We start from the raw sequence: 23,179 nt of genomic DNA on the forward strand, positions 1-23,179 counted from the left end.
TTGTAATTCACAGATACACCTGCTCAAATGGTTGTTAATGCGGTTGCCTAATGAGTCAGTCATTTGCCAGCAAATCTGCACATGGACATGGTCAGGACAACCTGCTATTATTCAAACTGAGCATCACAATGGGAAAGAAAGGTGATTTTAGCACTGTTGTTCAAGTAATCCAGTAACTCCTCCAGCCAACCTTACAAGCAAGGTATGCAGAAGAGCATCTCTGAATGCACAGCAGAAGACAACAGTTGGTACCACTTATGTCATCTCCAGGAAGGAACAGGATACTGAGGCTCTGCCCCCTCCACCTTTATGAAAGCACTTTACCAAGTGTTGTTAAGTGTTAAGTGTTGCGTTGTTTTCTTTCATTGCGGTCTTTAGATTGTTTTTCTTTGTCTTTTTATTTTAAACTTAAAAAATAGAAAGATGGGGCTAAATAACCGCTCTAGTTTTGGAGACAACCATAATTTTTTTTGCATGTTTTAGCACTACAACAAAATCCTGCCAAACTTTGAAAAACGTTTAACAACCTATGATGAGCTATAAAGTTTACACTTTATTATGTCACAGACTACCAGGTAATACTTGCTCAAATTTAGCATAAATTATTCGTTATGGTTACAAACCTGTAACATGTAGCTACCATACCATGTCAAAAGCAAGAGTTTAATAACATCATTGTATGTAATCACTGGCTTTTTTTTTTTTTTTTGGGTTGTATGGAAGCCCCAAACGCAATTTCATTGTTCTTGACAATGACAATAAATAAATAAATACTAATACTAAATACTAAATACTCTCTGCTCTGGTCTGCTCTATTGAAGTCAATGTGGAATAAAACCGTATAAAAGATGGACAAAACCTCCCAATGTGAAAAGTAAAGCCATGTCCAGCATGTCCAGCAGAGGGACAACTGCCCAGGGTGCGATAAGAATTATTTGTATAAAAGGCTAGGGAAAAATTATCCCACTGCTCACGTAATTTATTACTTCAATAAGCACTCTAATGATGAATTTGTGATCTTAAATGCTAGACTCAAATCTGCTTCGATAAAGCATGGGTTTCATTTAGTGAATTATGGTTCCATGTAAAGTAAAATAGATGATAAAGCAAGATATGATGCTTCAAACAACACTTCAATTTGGGACTTCACATACTGAGCGTCTGGGTGAAGTCACGGCGGCTACGTCCATCTTTTAAATAATAGTTCCAAATCATTTTCTAAGTGCACTACAGAGTTTTTAAAATAGCTCACAAGATCCTGAGATATGTTTGCCATCTAAAATAGCTTTGATATGATTATGTGTGAGCTCAGGGGTTGTGTATGTGTCTAGTAGATTTGGCCACCTACTGCATCACATGGTGGTGGACTGGTCATCTGTGGGCGGCCTGTGTAAAGGTCAGCTGGCTTAGCAAGTAACCAGGATGCGTGTGTGTGTGTGTCAGAGCTTGGAACACAGTGCTTCCTTTCTCCTCCTGGAGCTGCAGGGGTTTCTGGGTAAAGCCTGACTCAACACACACACACACACACACACACACACACACACACACACACACACACACACACACACACACACACACACACACACACACACTCACTTCCTTTCCAGTAAACCATCTCTCACAGCTACCACGACTACCACCATGGCAGCGAATTCAGTGTTGCCATGGGTATGCCAGTGTTTTAATGGCACCCCCTCTGACCTGTGACATCACCAGAGGAACCGTTATTTCATTGACGCGCCAGTGACCATGACGCATGATGAACAAGGTTGACTTTAACTAGTTTGGGTAGGACTGGATCATTAACTGTGGGAATGACACATCGAAGTGGAATTACAGGACATTAAAGCAGATAAAAACACAAAGAATACACACAGTTCACTGCTTGTTACAAGAAAAATTTTAAATGTTAATTCTTAAAATATTAGAACTGACTTTACTGTCTATTACTTTAGAAATCTAGTCAAGGATCATTGCAACTGGTACCTGATTGTTTTTTGATCCAGACAAGCTAATATCACTTTGTATCTTAGTAATACGATTTCCTACAACCATAAACATCACATTTATTTCTGTGGCAGCCAGTAAGATTAACTAAACTAAATAAGATTAACAAAAATTTGTCTTGTGTTTAAAACCAGACACATCAAGAAGTGTTAGATTTGAAGATTAATAATAAAATTAGTAATAAAATGATCAAAGTAGTAGTTGTTATGGAGGACAAGCGAGCATCAGTGACATTTTTAAAGAGCCTACAAGTTTCTGGAACTTTACCAGAGGGATGGAGGGAGCATCGTTCTTCTAAAAGGTTTTCCTTTCGTTTGTCGACCATCTGTAGGCAGCATGCAGCGCAGAGACACGCTGCCATTTTCAAGCCCTCAGTTTTCATCCCTCTCACCATCTTTTCCCAAACCCGATCAACATGGCTGTGCCTTCCCTCTCCCTGAATCTGTTTGTCTGACTCTGCCTGTCTCCTTGGCTGTGTTGATGGCGACAGGAGACAGTGGCGTGCTGGCAGGTGCATGCCACTAAATTACCATCCGCACACGTACACACAAACACGCACACATACACACACGCACACACAAAGCAGGCCTCTCCTGTGCTGAGAAGGCTTCCATTATCATATCAAAGCGTCTCTCAGAGAGACGTGGCAGCGCTTCAATTTAAGCAATTAATGCAGAGAGAGACTCTGTCACACAGCCCAGCATCCCCCCACTCCCCACGTACTCTCCCCCCAACCACACACACACACGCATACACATGTACACATGCAGGGCTCTCTTGTGGCACTCTGAGACAAACAAAGGTGTTGGGAAGCGAGGATCCATTTTCTCAAGGCCATCGTGCTGCTGTTCTCCTCTAGATGCCCCCCACCCCTCAGTCTGCCTTAAAATGAAAGAGTGTTTTTCATACTTTGTTCTGGGTTTCTCCACCTGTAATCGTAAAACATGTTTGCTAAGGTGTGCTTGATTTTAGTATGTGCTTTGTGTAGAGATTCTTTCAGGAATGGACACATATAACATGCATGCTTTGACCGGGAGTTGAACAGCAAGCAAGTAATCGTCCAGTTTGTTTTAAAGTTGTTGTTGTTGTGTTTTTTTGGGGGGGGTTTTGATAAATTTGGGCAAAGTCTGATTTGTGGGGAAATATATAAAGGTATGGTAGCCTTTCAGGAGGGCTGTTAAAAGCCTAAATGATTTCAGAATGGGATGTTATGACAAGGCCAGCAGTGCACAGGGTCTTAAAGGAAAAAAAATACTAGCAATGGTGTGTCCTTGTGTCAAGAATAATAAAATAACGAGTCTTTAATTGAAATATATAACTCAGCCCATTTATTTCTATTGATGAATAGAAATAATCTAGATTCAGTGTTCTTGACTTGTGCATTGGGGCAGAAGGCATTAATTGTACTGGCTGTTTGAAATAGAAATAAAAAGAGTAGAAAAGAATCAAGTGCGCCTTTTTACAAGATATTTACAATGTTGTGCAAGAGGGACAGACCCATCCATCTATGTAAACTCACCCTGCAACATCCTGAATGGAAAACAAACCCATAAAAATCACGTGACCCATGATTAAAGAATTGTAAATCTAATGACTATAAGAAGGTATTGATTTGTAAATAACTCGACATGAATATCCTGATCATATTATTTAATATTATAGCCCAGTATATTTGTAACTTATTAGGCAGCTTATTGTAACAATATAATGCATTTTGGGGTCAACGTAAAAGAAAGGCAGATGCGAAATGTAAAAGTGAGGTCAGAGGTCATATGTGACATAGATGCAAGCTACAATGTGATATTTAGGATCCCCAAATTCAAATTCAAATTCAAATTCAAATTTTATTTGTCACGTACACAGTCATACACAGTACGATATGTAGTGAAATGCTTGGACAACTGCTCGTGACCTAAAGAAAACAAAAAAGGAAAAGGCTATGAATAAGATAGGAAATAAATATGAAAAATTAAAAAGGGTAAATTTAACTAGGAAGGAATAAAATATAAATTAAGGTTAAAAATGAAATAACTGTACAACACAAATTAGAATGAAGGGTAAATTTAACTGGGAAGGAATAAGATAAAATATATAAATTAAAGTTGAAAATAAAATAACTGTACAACAAAATACACAATACACAATATAGAACTATATAAGAATGTATGAAGAAATCTAAATCTAAATAAATATATACACAATAACAGCAGCTGTACAAGTATTAACTGGAAATGAAGAATATAGTGACCAGTGTTGTGCAAAAACAATGTCCAGAAAGTCCAGTGTGTGTGTAAGAACCATATGTGTGGGTCAGTACTGTGTGGTGGTGTGATTGAGAGACCGTATCGCCTGCGGGAAGAAGCTCCTCCTCAGTCTCTCTGTGTTGGTCTTCAGGGAGCGGAATCGCTTTCCTGACCTCAGCAGAGAGAACAGTCTGTTGTTGGGATGGCTGAGGTCCTTCACGATCTTCCTGGCCTTGGTCCAGCACCGCCTGCTGTAGATTGAGTGCAGGTCAGGGAGCTCGGAGCGGATGGTGCGCTCAGCTGACCGCACAACCCTCTGTAGAGCTCGTCTGTCCTGCATGGTGCTGTTCCCGAACCAGGTTAAGATGTTTCCCGTCAGGATGCTCTCTATGGTGCACGAGTAAAAGTTCCTGAGCACCTTGGAGGGCAGTTGGAAGTCTCTCAAGCGTCTGAGGTGGTAGAGACGCTGTCGGGCCTTTTTCACCACGGTGTTGATGTGACAGGACCATGACAGGTCCTGCGTGATGTGAACTCCGAGGTATTTGAAGCTGTCCACTCTCTCCACTGGGCACTCGTTGATGACGGGGGTCTGGTAGTTCCTCTCCTGCTTAGTGCTGAAGTCCACTATCAGCTCCTTTGTCTTACTGACGTTTAGAAGGAGGTTGTTCCTCTGGCACCAGTTCTCCAGATTCCTAATCTCCTTCAGGTAGGCCGTCTCGTTGTTATCAGAGATCAGGCCCACCACGACGGTGTCGTCAGCAAACTTGATGATGGTGGTGGAGCTGGTAGTGGCCCCGAACACCAGCATCATGTCCTACATGTGGCCAATACAAACAAAGGCAAAGGCAGCAGTTTAAATCAGTTTTAAAGATAAGAGACATTTCACGAAAGTTTGACCTTTGACCTTGAAGAAGAGGTCGAACATCCAAAGTAAGGTGATATTTAGAATCCCTATATAACATTCGCTATATGCCAATATGTTACAATACAAGCTATGGCCGTAAGAAACATTTTAAATAGCTCGCGATATAACCTTATTATACCTTCAGATCAATCTATTGAATGAGAGGTCAGAGGTCAAATGTAACATATTTTATGTCTTTATACAGTACTTCCTATAGGCTGATGATACAAACCACATTTGTAAGATTCATAGTTTCTAACTATAAGGCTTTTTGTCCATACTTTCATTAATTACAGAAATTCTATCATACATAAAAAAGATATGCTTGTTCTGAAAGGGTCAGGTGGGGACTTTTTTTGTATATAGAACGAAGTAACATACAAACCATTAATAATTACCTTGAATTTATTTAGCAGGTTCCAGTTTCCAAGGAGAGCAGGTTGATTTTGCAGCTATTCCACACAGAAAGATTTGTATGTTTAAATGCCTCTTTTCCCAGTCCAGCACTGGCTTTAGGCAATATATAGGTTACTTTTTTTACATTGAGATGATTTTTATGTTTAATGTTATTAATATGTTCATTATAACAATTTTCCGTCTGGCATCCTTTGTTGTCTTCATCCATGTCAGTATGACCTTCTGAGATACAGGGCCCACCACCAGCATACTTCTGCATTAAAAGGCGAATACAGAATACAAACGCACATGTTTGTATGGATCTGCATTTTACACACAGCAGATTAAAAACCTTTTTTTACAGCATGTAGAGCTCTTCATTGCGGTGATCTGTGGCTTAAAAGGATCCACCTTCAGCAGCACACTGCTTTCTGCGACAAATGCTACAGTCTCGGTACACGACGCATGAGGGACAGATGCAGTTTGGAAGGACTTTCAATGTGCTATCGATCTAAACAGGCACAGGCGGATCCTCTTCAAATCAAACAGTCTGCTCTTAAACCTGAGTATCCACCAATCAGTGGACTCATTGTACCTTATCCCCCTGTCATTTAAGCTTTTATCAAAATCTCTTCATCATCCATCCCCCTCTTCCTCCTCTGCTGCCTTTCTCTTAGTGTTGGATTGTTGTGAAGTACTCCGTTTCCCCCCCCGTTTTTCTTTGAGGCGAGACACTTTATTAGACACAGCTGTTCAACCGAACCCAGCAAGGCCTGGATTCACTGCCAAGTGCCTCTCTGTGCCTCTGTGCCTGGTCTGTGCTTCTCTCTCTCTCTCACTCTCTCTGTCAGGTGGGATGCAGAGGGATGAATAGGCAGTGATGGGGAGCAGCTATATGAGGCTGTTTGCTCTGGAAACCTTGGCTCTGGGCCCTGATTCTCTCCACAGCAACCCTACTGATGAGCCATGGTTTTGCCGTGAATGAAGAGACTTACAGAGTCTTTGCTGATCATGGTCAGTACTCTAGTATTTTTTTTATGTGACAAATCATCGATAGACAAAACCAATAGTTACTTCAGCTTTAAAGTAGAAGATGTCCAGCTACCAGTTGCTACCCTTGACTTTGTCTCAGCTGCCAATTTCTCAGTGCCGTAATGTTTCAACCAAACGCTTGTCAGTGAAAACAGAATATCCTGTTCATATCTGGTCATATCCACCAATGATTCATAGATACTGAAGATCCCATTCTTATAGCTTTTGTGGCATCTTGTCATTTTACATCATCAGACATGACTTGTTCACAACAAACATACAGAAAACCTGTTTTTGCAAAATACTGAGCAAGCTCTCCTGCAGCTTAACTGAGCCACATGTGGGTACTGTGTGACTCTGGGCTGTTCATTATGATAGATGACCTGTGTGAATGTGTCAACAACTATACACACTCAAAGAGGTTCAAAGTTGGCTGTAATGGTCTTGTGATCAATGTTTGTTAATGCTAATTGCACACTAAGGAAAACAGTGACCAGAGAACATGGTACAACCAAAAAAACCCCCAAAAAATGTGACCATGCACACTGAACTTGCACTCTTATTGCCTTTGAACTGGTTGCTTCACAGACAGGGACCCTGTGACCACTTGCAGCTCTTGCTATCTTGAGAGGAACTTTGGTGTGTCAAGACGGCCATAAAACAGATTCAGCCTGCTCTCAGTTTGTGAATAAACGGGGTCAAGCCTGCATTTACAGGCAGTCTACTTATATACTATAATCTACAGATAATATGTCCCTTAACTGAGATAAATTGATGAAAATTGCAAACTTTGCCAAATTCAATTTAGCAAGTTCAGCCAGAAGCTCACAGATTTTGTGTCTTGTGTCATTTTGCACAAACATTAGCAAAATATCACAAGCAGTCTGCAATTCTTCTTTTATGCAGCAATAAAAACAGAATACTACAACTTGGCAACCACTTAATCTCATCAGCACAAACTAACTCAGACTGACTGCAACATGCTACCATTTAGATTTGAGAGGGCAGTTATTTACAAGCTTTCTTCAATCTGTCTGCAAGTGATTGCAGCCAGTCTGAGTTAAACCGTGATAGCTTGGAGACAGTTTGCCTTCTGAGAAATGATCTGTTCAGTTGCCAGGTGATTGAAAAAGGTCGCCCAGGGTTTGAGCTTGCATCACCCTCAACCCCTGGGCGACCTTTTGGTCAACACAACTGTTTGGAAAAAACAAACAAACAAAGCCTTACAAACTCATTAATACATACACAACACAATATTTAATCTACATACATGAAAGTTGACAACAGAGGTTCTGCTCAGTTTGGCAGCTCGAATGTTCACTTGTTACCATTCAAGATTATTGAAAGTGAAGACCACTGTGAGCAATTTAAAGACTAATAAGTAGTGATTTTCTCCTTTTTATTAAGGCTGATTGATACTGTGATCTAACAAAGGCTACAAAATGAAATATTTAAAAACACAACTTGAAGGTCAGTGTGACAAGAGTCATCTTTCAATGAAATGAAATTCAGTAAAAACATTCAGTTCAATTCAATTTTATTCATATTGTACCTAATCACAACAACCATGCGTCAAGGTACTTGATATTGTAAGAAAAATATTCTACAATAACACAGAGATAAAGCCCCAAATAAGACAACCCCCTCTAAGAAAGCACTTGGCAACAGTGGGAAGGAAAACTCCCTTTTAACAGGAAGACGCCTCCAGCAGAACCAGGCTCAGGGAGGGGCGGGGCCATCTGCCGCGACCGGTTGGTGATGAGAAAGAAAAAAACTCCAAAAGCTGCTCAGACGTGTGTCATCAACACTCCTCTGCCTCAGTCGAACATGTTTTATACGTATCATTGTGATGACTTTCTCCCTGCTGTCTTTAAGAGGTTACACTTGTAACTGACTTTCACCCCATAGTGCTTCATTGGTGCTGGAGCGCCAAATCCAACAAACCATGAGGTCTGAACCTTCACTTGACCCTTGTGACCCTTGTGGCTCTTTGCCAATCATGAAAGTCTGACTCTGCAGTCATTCGCCGAAAATCAACGATGTGAAACAATAAATGTGAAAAATCGTTTTTAAACTGATGCTGCTTAAATAAGGGTAAGTAGTGCTGGTGAGTGCTTGACAGCTGCAGATCAGGTGGTGAAACAGACTTCATGTTTCTCATTCCTTGACCTTTTCCACGCCTGCCACTCTCTCTCTCTCTCTTTTATATTACTACTTAATGGTAATCCATTTGTTGTTTTTCTTCCTTTATTTGGGATTAGCTGTATCTGTCTCGTCACCACTTGTCTGTCCTTTGGCCTGTCTCCCTTTCTCTATCTCCATCTCTGTCTAAGTCGCTCTCTGGTCGCTACAGCTGCTTGATGTTTGTGACAGGCAGTGCGATAGCGCTGACAGGCTGGAGACGGTTATCAGGGGGGGCGAGAGGCTCCGTCTGGATAAATTGAAAATTGCAAATGAAAATCCTGCTCAGCACGTTTTTTCTTTTTTTTTTAAAATTCATCAGCCATTATGTCAGATGACCTTTTGGGCATCAGGCTCTGCAGATAAAACTCCAAATGACAACACTCGGCTCTGATCCAATTTCCGACACTGTCCCCTTCCTCCCGTCCTTCATCCCTCCTCCTCCTCCTCCTCCCTCGCTCCGTCACCGTTCGACCCAGTGCCAGTGAAAATGATAGGCTTTCGGGAGAGCCTCCTTTGTGCTATAGATGAAGAGGTTTTGTTTGGAGGAGATGGCTTTGCAGTCTTTGTGTGTGTGTGTGTGTGTGTGTGTGTGTGTGTGTGTGTGTGTGTGTGTGTGTGTGTGTGTGTGTGTGTGTGCGCGCTGAAGGGAGTGTGAGAGTATGGGGGCACTGAGCATGACCTGGCCTGGCCTCGTTTTGGTCTCACTGTTGTTGTCCAATCACAGTGGAGATCACAGGCCAGGAACCTGCAAGCATTTAGAAACACATCCGGGCTATGAGGACAGAGAGAAAGGTGTAAGGGTATAATAGACACTGAGAGTAGATGTCACTCTAAATGGCTTTTCCTGGGTGGGTCAATGTGTGCCAATATTGACTGACACATATGTGTGTGTGTGTGTGTGTGTGTGTGTGTGTGTGTGTGTGTGTGTGTGTGTGTGTGTGTGTGTGTGTGTGTGTGTGTGATCTCAGGAAAAGGAAGGAATAGAGCTGATCCTTTATCTGTCTGTAATTGAATTCTCTCTCTTCCATTGTTGTTGTCTTTGTCTCTGGGGAGTGGCTGGTCAGATTTTTCTTATTCTTGCTCAGGTGGTGCTATATTACATCGTCTATGCCTTCCCTTACAGACACATCATTTAAAATGATCTGTGGCCTTTTCTTTTTAACATTAGTGCAAAGGTCAAGTGACCCTAAAATTTCAGCTCCATGCAGACACTTTAACGATACACATAGATGTTTTCAGGTTTGCTAACACCACTACATTTTTCCATCTAAGCTGTGGATGTTAATTTGCTTTATTCCTGCTACATAACAATTTTGGCATTGTGTGATTCTGTAGCGTGTCTTATCCAGTAGTAGAAGAAGAAGTGCAAAGAGGATAGTTCACATTAAGATGAGGTTGTAGTGGATGAAATCTGAATCAGGAAGACTTTATTGATCCCAAAGGAAAAACTTTCACCCACAAAACTGGAGTTAGTGTCCTGACACCACCATTAGAGTCACCGATAATTCTACCAAATTTGATGCAGGTGTGAATGTGACTGTGTTTTTGTTATACTAGTTGGCTTTCTGTGCTAGCCCCATGAGAGTCTGGCAACCTACCCAGTGGGTACCCCACTTCTCACCCTGTGACAGCTGGGATAGGCTCCAGCAACCCTGTCAGTGAAACTTTCTTTAAAGCGAATCTCAGTTTGCTGAACTGGGACACTTGGCAAATAAACTTGCCCATAGTATTTGAGAACGTTATCAAAGTTTATTGGAGCATTTTCAGGACACACGGGCCTAATATTACCTGTTATAACGTTAGCTTATAACCAGCTATCGTTGGTATTAACTGGCTTGTTGTCCAAACAGCTGACATCTAATCTGCTGACAGTAAGTAAGTGCATTTGGGAATAAATAACCATGTTTGTGAGCATTTAGTTGTTCATAAACATGGTTTAGTTCAGGAGAGGTTTGAGGTGAAGAGGAAGACGATAATGTGGAAATGTGATGAATATACTGAAAGAACTATTTGTATCCATTAAATTAAAAGTACTGCATATGTGTCTGTCTGCCACTGTATTCAAAATGGCGCGGCAACATGGTGGCTTCCACAAACTAGCACCTGCTTCCCTGCATTTTCGATAAGTAAGCGTAGGTTTGGACGACAGTTACACATGAGTCAATATATATTAATGAGCAAAATGTTCTCTATTTCTGTTAAATGAACTCAAAAACAACTGGCTGCACCTTTAAAGTATCATGTATGACATAACATTATAACATGAAATTCATAATAGTACAGTTTAACTAATGAACCAGGGTGTGTACCTGTGCTGTTCACATAATGGGTAAACATTTTTTAAAAAGGCATAAAAATGTTTCTCTTGTTCTGATTGATGAAACTTAAAATTCTTTTCTAACATGGAAGTTGCTTTTCTGAAATTTGTGGGATTCTTTTTGGAGTTTGGCTCCAAATTCACAATCTGAATGCATATAATTGTGTGTGTGTGCATGCAGAGGGTAAGTGCAATCATCAGCATGTGCGAGTACTTGCATATGCATTGATGATGTGTTGGCTCTTTCTCTGTTTACAAGTGTGTCTCAGCATGTGCCTACATCTGCGTGTGAGAGTGTGTGTATGCCTGTGTGTGTGTGTGTGTGCAGCTGTCCCAGGTGTGCGTTATTAATCAGTTATCAGGGCAGTTTATTTGCTGGGTGACAAGTTGCAATTTCCCCCCTGATTCAAGGCCTTTTTGTCAGGTGGGAATTATGCTGAGAGCACATGACAAAACACTTCACCTCTCTGCTCCATTCTCTCGCTTCTTCTCTCTCCCTCTGGATTTTGCTAACTGTCTTTTCCTCTCTTTCTCTCCACTCTTCCCTCCCCTCATATTAGCATCCCTTCCTCTGCTCACCACCTCTCACTTCTTCATCTCCATCTGTTTTTCCCTCTCTTTTCCTCGTCTGATCTCCCTCCATCTTTGTCCCCCCCCTTTTTCATCTTCTATATTTATTTCTCCTCCCATCAACAACACCATCCTCAGGCCTTGGAGTAAAAAAGGCGGACTGTATAATTAATCACACAGCTTGGTCTAATTAGAGATGAATACACGCTGTCCCTCTAGTGACACACACACACACACACACTCACCTCTCAGTTTCCCGGACCTAATAGCAGCTGATGCTGTATTAACGGCAAATGGTGCAATCCCCATGAGAGCCCCTCTTGCCTTGATGAATCTGATGAATGTGACAATAATTAGTGAAGACAGATGAGAGTTAAATTACCACTGACAATGTAATGCTATCCTGTCTGCAACTAGAGAGAGAGAGAGCACGAGAGAGGGGGACAGATTGCCAGGACATGACACAGACGTGAGAGGGAGTAACAGACAGTGAGAGATGCAGAGCATAGTTTAGTTTCATGCAAATTTAGCTTAATGGACAGCCTAATAGAAAAATGTGTAAATGCCTTCAACATGCAAAAAGTTTTTTTTAAAATATGGATCCTAAATAGGTGCTAAAAGATTACAAAGATTACATTAAATAGGTGTTAAAAGATGTAGTAGAAATGACATCCAGGCCTTTTTGAGACCTGTTAACAGTTTGTGTCTGTATGTCTTAGATAACAGCACCATAATGTAAGACATGAACCATTCAGACTGTGGTTTGAATTGTGACAAGGTCACAGCCAGGTGTAAATGGAAGCTGTAAAACTTGGCCTTATCCTTAAGAAACTAACCTTAATTTCAGTATTGTTGAAAGGCTGGTTTCTGTTATGTCTCCCTAAACGGTGCGCACAGTCCTTTTTGACATATATTGAAATAATGCCATCACCCACCTTTATGACTGGATTAGACAAAAGAAAAAAAAGGGCTCAGGAATAGTTGCAATGCAGGAAGCCTTTGTTTTCGTTGCCTTGTGACATGTGCAATAACAATAAAGTCGAATTCTGTTCTATTCTATTCGAATTCTAATGTTCTTTTATGTATGTATATATATAAAAATGCATTAAATCCAGAGGAAAATGTATTAGAACGGAGATATATTACTAAAACGTGTTTGTTTTAATCCCACAAACTGTCTTTGGTCTTGACTTTTTCTCACCTCAGAAGATCTTACAGAGTCTTGATAGTTAGATAGTAATGTTGAAAGCCTCTAAGAGAGGCAGAACGACACATAGGAAGTGTAGCAGCAGCAAAGCCTCAGGACTAATTAGTGCTCTCTGCCAAAAGAGAAAGAGCAAGGATGATGAGGGAGAGGAGAGAAAGAGGTGGAGGGGGAAGAGATGGTAATTGTTTTTGTCAGAGGCAGTGGGGAGCTATCAGGGTAATAAAGTTAATTAGCAGAACAAACAAGGAGAGAGAGAGAGAGAGAGAGAGGGTTGGAGCGAAGGAGAAGGACAGAGAGATAGATTTGATGATGATAAACGGAGCAGATCTGACACCAGAAGAAAACAGTGAAATCAATTATTCTTATTTTCTCCCTGCGGTGGGGAAGAACACACAAGAGCCACTGTAGAGCTCAACTGAATGGAACCAAAACTCCTCCTCCTCACTTATCTGAAGCTCATTTACCCTTCATACTCTGCAGCTCTGTGTGATCAGTTCCCTTTGTTGTGTCTGTATTTACTACACATTTCCTATCAGAGCAGCATAAATATTAACATATATACACGTGCGTATGTCTTTTTTTCTTTCAGAGACTACACGTTTCATCTTGTGACCTTTAGCCAAGTGAAATCGGAAATTCATTTTCTGTAAATTATTTTTGCATTACACCTCTGAGAAACAAATAATTTTACTGTTACCACAATTTTACTCACTTATCACAATAATCTCAGCAATTCATAAGGACAGAGCACACCCGTGGAGCACATCAGATTAGCCATTCTCAAAAAAACCCACTTTCCATTAAATAACAGTAAAGTTCTGCCAGCTAGATTTGCTAGCATACTCAACAGTGTACCTACTCTGATCTTAATTGTTTTTCTTACTGTAAAAGTATTGTAAGCTGTGCTTTACAGAACAATACTGGCAGCTGTGTTGTTGCAGTTATACTGGGAAATAAATGTTCTACTGTAATATCCTCAATCTGTTTTAAACTGTAGTTTTATCTGAAAACAACAACATTTCTCATGCTCTTGTCCTTGCACGCTGGATTAATTTCCTTTTTTTTCCTTCAGCTATAAAAATATATCAGGTTTGTTATTATTCCTTTAACCCTTGCGCTTTATGGTTATGGAAATGTGCTTGATCAGCCATCATGAAGATGAAAGCCAAGCCTCAATCATGGTTCTCCATTGCTAGCTTTTTGGATGTTACATTTATCATTGAAAGTGAATCATAAACGCACAACAACAAATTGTAAGTGCAAAAGAATTTAAATAACATCAAAGAATCATACTGAATTGAATTTTTTTAATTCGTGCATATACTTGCACAGTGCTATTATAACTTTGTACTGACAATATTGTGAACACATTATTATGATTATATATTTTTTTAGTATTATAATTGTAGTAATATTGCTGTAGTTGTAATGCATACTTCTTACGTCCTGCATGAGGTAGTGAGACCTGCGCCAATATAATTCTGCTCAGCAGTCTTACTTGATGGAAAAAAACTGTCTAAAAAACATAAAATTGTGCAGTGTCTTTCTGTGAGCAGAGGCATTTATCTCCTTTATCTCCTTACAGTATTCAGCCATAATGGTACTGATACAGCAAGTACACTATACTTATAAACGCAAGGAATAGTAGTTGTTAGTTTTTCAGTAGCTTTTAAGGTCCAAAAAACAGTAAACTACTGTATAAAATACTCTGTGCTTTTGAAGTTAGTTTATAATAAAAAACTCAAATTCAGCTCTCATAGCCTGAAATATGAGAAGAATAAAAGTTCAAATACTGCCGTGCTTGGGAATAGGCATCATTTCCCAAAAGCTAAACCAATCAGTGTTGTATTATTGAATCATGTGGATTCCTGTGCCTCTCCTCATAGCAACCAAACAGTATCTGACAGGCTGTCACCACGGCAATGTGGTGACAGGTCAGGTAATGGAACCTGTGTCACTGACATCACACGCACGGGAGACACTTCATTATGGGATGGCACTGTACGTGTGTGCGTGTGAGTGTCAGAGAGAGAGAGAGCTGAGTGAAAGAAAACAGCTCTCTACATTACTAGCATCCTTACTCTGTCATGTCTCATTTCCAAGATGCTGTAATTCTGTAATTGTACATGGCACGCTTTCTCTCTCTCTCTCCCTCTCTCTCTCTCTGTGTGTGTGTGTGTGTGTGTGTGTGTGTGTGTGTGTGTGTGTGTGTGTGTGAGTGTGTGAGAGAGACAGAGAGACCCTGAACTACACTGAATGTTCATTTGATTTCCTGTTTGTGTGGATGCCAGCTACATTGGGAGGCAATTACAAAACTTGTGAAAATCAATTTAATTCTTTCATTTTCATTTCAGCTCTACTTTAAGAGCTTAACTGCCAATCTAAATCCCTTCATTACTGTGTATTTTACTATGTAATGCTATGTTGTTATGACAAGTGTAGATTCAGGTTGTAAAATATAACACAACTTTCAGTTGAGTTTCAACAGCCAACCAACTTTGCACAATGTCAGTCTTAGTTTGTACTCTTATTTAACTAACTTCATTTTTATTTTGTATTTTCTTTGTTATTTTTTCATCACTGCTGTAAATGTAAAACTTTTCTCTCGTTATACGTCTGTGGCACTTTAACTATGTTGTTTATTTATTGTGGACTGTACTATTGTTAATCTTTATCCTGATGCTGTAACCCAATAATTTCCCTTGTGGAGGCTATCTATTATCTGTATTATAATACATAATACATTATGTATTATGTATTATTGCTTAGGCAATGATCGGGATGTTTTTTATTTCATCAGATACCGGATCAGCAAATAAAAGCTATTAGTTCCTGTAACTACAGGACATGTTTTCTTTATCAATACAATGCAGATCTGCACATTTGCTCCCTTAGAAACCTTTCACAGGTGGAAGCTTGACAATCACTTCCATTATTTTTGCTGGGAGTTTCCACAAAAACAAACTCAAGCCTCCCAATATCTAGATCTATGGTACTATAACCATACACAGCCCAACTATTTTTATACCCCCTTTGACAACAGTTATGCATTTACCTCCATATTTATGGAGACCGAAGGAGCAGCCTCAACAAAATGAACAGAAATCACTGCCAGCACAAACACATCCACAGCACAGTTTTTAATAACAAACTGCTAGCCTTGGCTTTGTCTGCTTTCTTCTTCTACAGTAGCCTTCATGTGAGCTTGCTCTAGAGTAATCTACAGTGCCCACTATAGTGTCAGAGTAAAATGGCAACAAGCACATTAAGTAGCCTACATTTGCTGCACTGAAAGTACACATGCACATTGTAGTGTTTTCAACGAGGATGTTGGTGACACCGAATTAAACCACAAATGAAGACCCTGGAGTTTAGTTGCAGCTTGTTTAATTGTCTCCATGAACATGTGGTGAAAAACTGAAATGACAGAAAATAAACTCCATCTCAACAGGCAGAAGCATGTTTACATCAATAAAGTGCATTACTCTCACTAAAACATTCATGTTAGCAAATACACATTAATATCCAAAGTTATCTGTACAAACTGTCATATAAAGTAACTTACGGCGTTCCGGCCTGATAATTCGGAGTAGATGGCATTTGATTACATCTCCATACTGCCTTTAACATGAGGAGCCTGTTTCTCAGCAAAACCGAGCGCTTGACCAAAACCGGAAGTGCTTGACCGGAACCGGAAGTGCCCCGCCAGAACAGGAAATACATTTTAGCGATATTTTCCTTTTAACTAAAACGTATATACAACATGAATTATTCATTTTAACAACACATATTAATTTTTAATGACAAATCTTTTTAGAATTATTTATTTCAAATTTATGAACCTATTTATTCAGAGAAACGCCTTAAGGGCAACACACTCCCCGCCTGGCCTCTCGAGGCCACTATGCTAAACGAACATTATGCATTCAGTCCTTTGGCATGAGGAGGATAACTTCTGTAACTGGTCGCATAAATGTCTTTATGCACCCTTCAGTACATATCTTTACCTCAATTTTCCTTACTCGATCGTCCTTGCTTGGGAATGTGGCAGTGACCCTGGCCATGGGCCAGCTGTTTCGTGCAACCTGCTTGTCCTTGAGCAGAACCAGGTCACCAACTTGGAGGTTTCTGCGCGACCCGGTCCATTTCTGCCTTTGCTGCAATGTGGGTAGATACTCTCGCCTCCAGCGTGTCCAGAACTGGTTGGAAAGGGCTTGGACCCGTCTCCATTGTTTGTTGTAGAGGTCTTTATCCGAAAAGTCTCCAGGTGGGGATAGGAGGCAAGATTTCTGCGTAAGGAGCATTGAAGGGGATAGGACGAAGGGGTTCTCTGGATCAGAGGATACTGGGACGAGCGGCCTTGCATTTATTATGGCTGTAACCTCAGCCATGAGTGTGCATAACACGTCGTGAGTCAGTTGAACCTTATTTTGTAGTAGCATGGAGTCCAGGATTCTGCGGGCGACTCCGATCATGCGCTCCCAAGAGCCTCCCATGTGGGATGCGTGTGGTGGATTAAACTCCCAACTGCAGCCTTGGACAGTTAGGCACTGTTGGAGTGATTTATCCATTCCAAGTTCCTTTGAAGTGCTAATAAAATTGGTGCCACGGTCAGATAGCAGCTGTTTGGCGGGGCCTCTCAGGGCGAAGAAGCGGCGGAGGGCGTTTATGCAGCTGGATGTGTCCAGAGATTCGATTACCTCAATATGCACAGCTCTCGAACTCATGCAGGTAAACATGATGGCCCACCGCTTACTTTCAGCTACTCCGCCCCTGGTACGCCTGGTTGTTATGGACCACGGTCCAAAGACATCAAGGCCGACGTAGGTGAAAGGAGGACAAGTTTTTAGGCGTTCAGGTGGTAGGTCCGCCATGAGTTGTTGTTCTTGTTTCCCACGTAGTTTGCGGCAGGTTAAACATTTGTGGATTACTGAATTGACTAGTTTTTTGCCGCCTAAAACCCACAGCCCAGCAGCTCTGATTGCTCCTTCCGTCAGATGACGACCTTGGTGCCTTGTTAGCTCGTGATAATGGCGAGTGAGCAGAAGGGAGATGTGACTGTTTTTTGGAAGAATTACTGGGCTCTTTTCAACACTCTCAATTTCTGCGTGTTTGAGTCGGCCTCCAACAGAAATGAGACTGTCCTGTAACATTGGGCTGAGCTTCTTGAGGGGGCTCTGTTTTGAGATTGGCTTGCCAGCATCAAGGGCAGAAAGTTCCTTCTCAAAGTATGCCTTCTGTGTCTCTTTGAAGATGACAGTTTTTGCTTGAGCAATCTCCTCTGGAGTTTGAGGCAGATGACATTTGTGCCAGCCTTTGCATTTTTTGTTTGGATTAGTCCCATTGAAGGACTTTGCAATGTGGATAAGATTTGCTATGGCTCTGACTAAAGACTGAAAAGTAGAAAAGTGCTCAAAACGCTTACAGATGAGTACTTGGAGGTGAGTGACGTAAGTTTTTACTTCTGGTCTAATTTCTGAGTCTTTATCTGGTTCAATCAGGTCAAACCTTCCACTCAGTTGTGTTGTCTCTGCGGCAGGACGGTGGATGAAGGGTGGTCCGGTGAACCAGGTGGACTTTTTTAGTTGGAATGCCGACAGTGACCTAGACGCATGGTCTGCTGGATTTTCCTCTGTGCGCACATAATGCCACTGTTCTGGCTTTGATGACTGGCGAATGCGCTGTACTCTGTTGTGAACGTATGTGTAAAACCTTTTTGACTCATTACAGATGTAGCCAAGCACTACTTTACTGTCCGTATAGAAATGCACTGCATCAAAGTCTAAGTCTAACTCATCTTGGATGAGGTCAGCCATTTCTGCTGCCAAGACGGCTGCACATAGTTCAAGTCTTGGTATCGTAGGTTCTGACAGGGGGGCTAGTTTTGCTTTGCCCATTATGAACCCAACCTCAACCTTCCCATCTGTTTGAACTGCCTTTAAGTAGGCCACAGCTCCTATGGCCTTAGTAGATGCATCTGAGAACAAACACAGTTCCTTTCGCTTTGCTCGACTTAGTGAGGTGGATGTGTAGGTTCTGGGAACATGTAGTTCTCTTAGATCCTGAAGGGAATTTCTCCATGTTTCCCATCTGCTTCGTTTGTCCTCTGGAAGGGGTACGTCCCAATCTGAACATTCTGAAGTAAGCTCTCTGAGTAGGGCCCTTCCTTGGATTGTAATGGGTGCCAATAGGCCCAGGGGATCGAAGACGCTATTGACAGAGGACAATACGCCACGGCGAGTGAATGGCTTGCTTGAGGTGGCCACTGAGTAAGTGAATGTGTCTCTTGTTATTTCCCAAATGAGTCCAAGGCTTCGCTGGGATTGTGTCTCTTCACCACTTAAATCTAAGTTTTTAATGACAGGAGCACAATCTTCTGGGCAGAAGGCCTGCATAACTGCCTGAGAGTTGGAAACGAACTTATGCAGGTGTAGGTTGGATTCAGCGAGTGAGGCTTGTGTTCTTTGAAGCAAGTCTATAGCCTCAGCAGGAGAGGGGACAGAGATCAAGCCGTCATCTACGTAAAAGTGCCTCTCCACGAACTTTACTGTATCTGCACCATAGTCTTTCGAACCTGCTCTGATGGCCTTGCGTAGTCCATAAATGGCAACAGCGGGGGATGTTGAGTTGCCAAACACGTGGACTTTCATCCGGTACTCGACAACTTCGTTGTTTGGGTTGTTGTCCCTATGCCACAGAAAACGGAGGAAGTTGCGGTGGTCTTCGCGTACCATAAAACAGTGAAACATTTGCTGTATATCTGCCATGATTGCAACACTTTCTGTCCGGAAGCGGAGAAGAACTCCGACAAGTGTGTTGTTTAAATCAGGGCCAGTAAGGAGGACACTGTTAAGAGAGACACCCAAGTACTGGGCGCTAGAATCGAAGACAACCCTGATCTGATTGGGTTTTTGGGGGTGGTAGACTCCAAATGTTGGAAGATACCAACACTCTTCTCCCTTTTCCAGTGGGGGGGCCACCTCAGCGTGACCATTGGAGAGGATTTTTTCCATGAAGGCCACATAATGCTCCCGCATTTCAGGTTTCCTATTAAGGGTGCGTTTTAAGGAGGAGAACCTCGTGGCTGCCTGCTGTCTGTTGTTTGGTAATTGCTGGCGGGGTTCCTTAAATGGAAGTGGGGCGACCCAACTGTTGTCCACGTCTCTGTACATAGTATTGTCCATCATTTTTAGAAAGAGAGTGTCCTGTATTGAGTGAGCTGGTTTGTTGTCGTTATCTGTCCGGTTAAAAACTGTTTGACCCAGAGTTTGTTCGGGCGCTTTACCTGGCCTGTTTGTGTGTGGCATTTCTTTGAGTTGCAGGAGGCTACTGCATGGTTTGAAAACTGTAGGGCGGCCATTTTCCAGAACGACTGTCTTCAGGGTGCTGACTGTAGGCCTATGGACATTACCCAGACAGACCTCCCCAACTACAACCCACCCTAGGTCTAGGCGCTGGGCGAAGGGGGCATTATGGGGGCCGTTAATTCTCTGCCTGACCTTGTGTGCCTGTAAAATGTCTCTCCCTAGTAGCAGGAGTATTTCGGCTTTAGGGTCTAGCTCTGGGATGTACTTTGCTATGGTACGGAGGTGCGGCTGGTGTAGCACTGCGCTGGGAGTTGGGATTTCATTCCTATTGTTAGGGATGTCCTGACACTCTATGAGCGATGGTAGAGGGATCACCACTGACCTATCCAGTGACTCGATATGGAAGCCTTCAGCTATTTTACCCCATGTTTCTACAACACCAGAGCATGTTCTAAGATTGTAGGAGAAAGGTTCACTTTTAATGTCAAAAAGTTCGAAGAACTCAGGCTTGGCTAAAGAACGATTGCTCTGATCGTCTAGTATTACATATGCCTTAACAGCTCTGTCTTTGTCACCTTTAGGGTACACCCATGTGAGACATATCTTGGAACATGAACGTCCCCACTGACCTGGACCGCACACGTCTGTGCAGCTTGTTGTGACATCAACCATGTCATGACTGTTTTCTCTCTCCCCGCCATTCTCTTGTGCCGGAGGTGGAGCCTTGCTGGTCTGTGGTGGAGGACCGGGATGCATGGCTGCATCGTGACTTGTGCTGTCACATTCAGAACACTTTACCGAAGATTTGCATTCCTTCGCAAGATGAGTATCTGAAGAACAGCATCTGAAGCACAATCCTTTCTCTTTGAGGAAGGCCTTCCTTTCGTCCAGTGCTTTATTCCTAAATGTTCTGCATCTTTTGAGCGGGTGTGGCTTGTTATGTAGTGGGCAGTTCCGGTTAAAGTCCTTGTTAGGGGGAGAAATATATGTTTTGTGTACAGTAATTGGCTTGCTGGAATTTAAGTTTTTTGCAAAAGGTTTTTCTGGTTTTAAGTTTTGCTGTTGGAAACTTGGATCATTGCGTTTCTTTGCCTCTTTACATATGAATTCACAGAAGTACTCAAAAGGTGGGAAACAGCCTTGGTTGTTCTCTTTATATTGAGAGCCGTGTGACATCCACCTCTCCTGAAGTCCATATGGGAGTTTGTCTACGATTGGGCTGATTCCACGAGAAGTGTCCAGATAGAGTAGACCAGGCAGATGGCCGTCTTCCTTAGCGCCTTGAATCTCTTGCAGTAAATCTCCTAGTTCACGAAGCTTGACATGATCTTTGACTGTTATTTTGGGGAAACTGTCCAACTGTTGGAAAAGTGACCTTTCGATTATTTCTGATGCTGCATAACATTCATTCAGTCTTTCCCATGCTTTGCATAGAGCTAATGTGGGGTTGTTGACATATACTGAACGTATGTGTTTCACCTGATCACTTGACTCTCTCCCTAACCACTTTGTCATGAGATCTAGCTCTTGAATGGGGGTGAGTTGGACTTCAGCTGTTGCACTGGTGAATGAAGAGCACCATGCTCTATAGTTCTCTGGCCTATCGTCGAACTGGTAAAGGCCTGAGATTATTAAATCTCGACGTGCCATGTATTGGGCAAAGGGCTCTGCTGGATTTAAAATGCTGGCCGTGGTGTTATAGTTATGCTGAGGTATGAATGGTGAGCCGCATGGGTTGAGAGAGGTATTTTGTTTCTCCACTTTAGGTTTTGTTTCACCTTTCAGCTGGCTGGGCTTATTTAGAGCAGCAATATTATCTTTGGTAAGTCTTGTTTCAGAGTTGATGGGTTGTGGCTCTAAATTGCCTTCTTCAGAGGGATGCCACGTTACAAATGTGTTGGGTGAACTTGCTTGGGGGCAAGAAGTGGTTGGTAATTTTTGTGGACTGGGAGATAGCTTGGTCTCCATTTGAGATCGTACATATTCATTTGTACGTTCTAATTTTACGCTTTCTGATGGAGATTTTCTACTCTCAGGTTCTTCTTGTATAGCTTCAGCTTCCTCTAGCACTTCTGCTTCAGCTACAGCAGCATCAGCTTCCCTCTGTAATGTTAACACTTCTAATTCTGCATCTATTTTTGCCTTTTCCAGTTCGCTTTGAGCTTTTTCAACCTTCAACTGTGCTTCTTTTGTTGCATAGCATGCTCTCACCTTGGCAGCTTCTGCTTTAGCTCGAGCATGGGCAGCGCTTACTGCTGATCCAGATGAGCGGCTGGTCCTTAAACTGCGTGCAGACTTGTTACTGGATGCCATTTTGACCGTGATGAATCACCAGTAGCCGCCTTTTTCACTGTAGTGTTTTCAACGAGGATGTTGGTGACACCGAGTTAAACCACAAATGAAGACCCTGGAGTTTAGTTGCAGCTTGTTTAATTGTCTCCATGAACATGTGGTGAAAAACTGAAATGACAGAAAATAAACTCCATCTCAACAGGCAGAAGCATGTTTACATCAATAAAGTGCATTACTCTCACTAAAACATTCATGTTAGCAAATACACATTAATATCCAAAGTTATCTGTACAAACTGTCATATAAAGTAACTTACGGCGTTCCGGCCTGATAATTCGGAGTAGATGGCATTTGATTACATCTCCATACTGCCTTTAACATGAGGAGCCTGTTTCTCAGCAAAACCGAGCGCTTGACCAAAACCGGAAGTGCTTGACCGGAACCGGAAGTGCCCCGCCAGAACAGGAAATACATTTTAGCGATATTTTCCTTTTAACTAAAACGTATATACAACATGAATTATTCATTTTAACAACACATATTAATTTTTAATGACAAATCTTTTTAGAATTATTTATTTCAAATTTATGAACCTATTTATTCAGAGAAACGCCTTAAGGGCAACACACACATACAAATGCAGATTAGTTGGGTTGCTGCAGTGACAGATTTTTTTGGATTTTTAAGGATATGTATAAAATGCTAAATTGTTTTAGAGGT

At 41.7% G+C, this 23,179-nt stretch overlaps 2 protein-coding genes across 6 annotated transcripts in view; one reads left to right on the forward strand and one right to left on the reverse strand.

The window, feature by feature from the left end:
- LOC308399117 (uncharacterized protein) overlaps positions 1-23,179 on the forward strand; it is a 198,574-nt gene that overhangs the window by 61,479 nt on the left and 113,916 nt on the right. The gene's annotated exons all lie outside the window — the stretch shown is intronic.
- Positions 8,025-23,056, reverse strand: LOC308399103 (uncharacterized protein). 5 transcript variants are annotated; one of them, XM_080886092.1, is made up of 4 exons: positions 22,776-23,056; positions 16,426-22,627; positions 11,899-11,987; positions 8,025-9,511 (listed from the first exon to the last, which is right to left on the reverse strand). In XM_080886092.1, exon 2 carries the CDS (start codon positions 22,478-22,480, stop codon positions 16,787-16,789), a length of 5,694 nt encoding a protein of 1,897 aa, XP_080742218.1. In that variant the 5' UTR covers positions 22,481-22,627; positions 22,776-23,056; the 3' UTR covers positions 8,025-9,511; positions 11,899-11,987; positions 16,426-16,786. The 5 variants fall into 5 exon arrangements, with proteins under 5 accessions (XP_080742218.1, XP_080742221.1, XP_080742217.1 ...); XM_080886095.1 differs by having other exon boundaries at positions 16,426-16,605; positions 16,868-23,056; XM_080886091.1 differs by having other exon boundaries at positions 16,426-23,056.

Source organism: Rhamphochromis sp. 'chilingali' (genome assembly GCF_963969265.1).
Source record: "Rhamphochromis sp. 'chilingali' genome assembly, chromosome: 7".
In the NCBI taxonomy this organism is placed as follows: Eukaryota; Metazoa; Chordata; class Actinopteri; order Cichliformes; family Cichlidae; genus Rhamphochromis; species Rhamphochromis sp. 'chilingali'.

Excerpts from the sequence above, each read along its gene's own strand:
- LOC308399103 (XM_080886092.1), bottom strand. The coding sequence starts at position 22,480 with ATGGCATCCAGTAACAAGTCTGCACGCAGTTTAAGGACCAGCCGCTCA.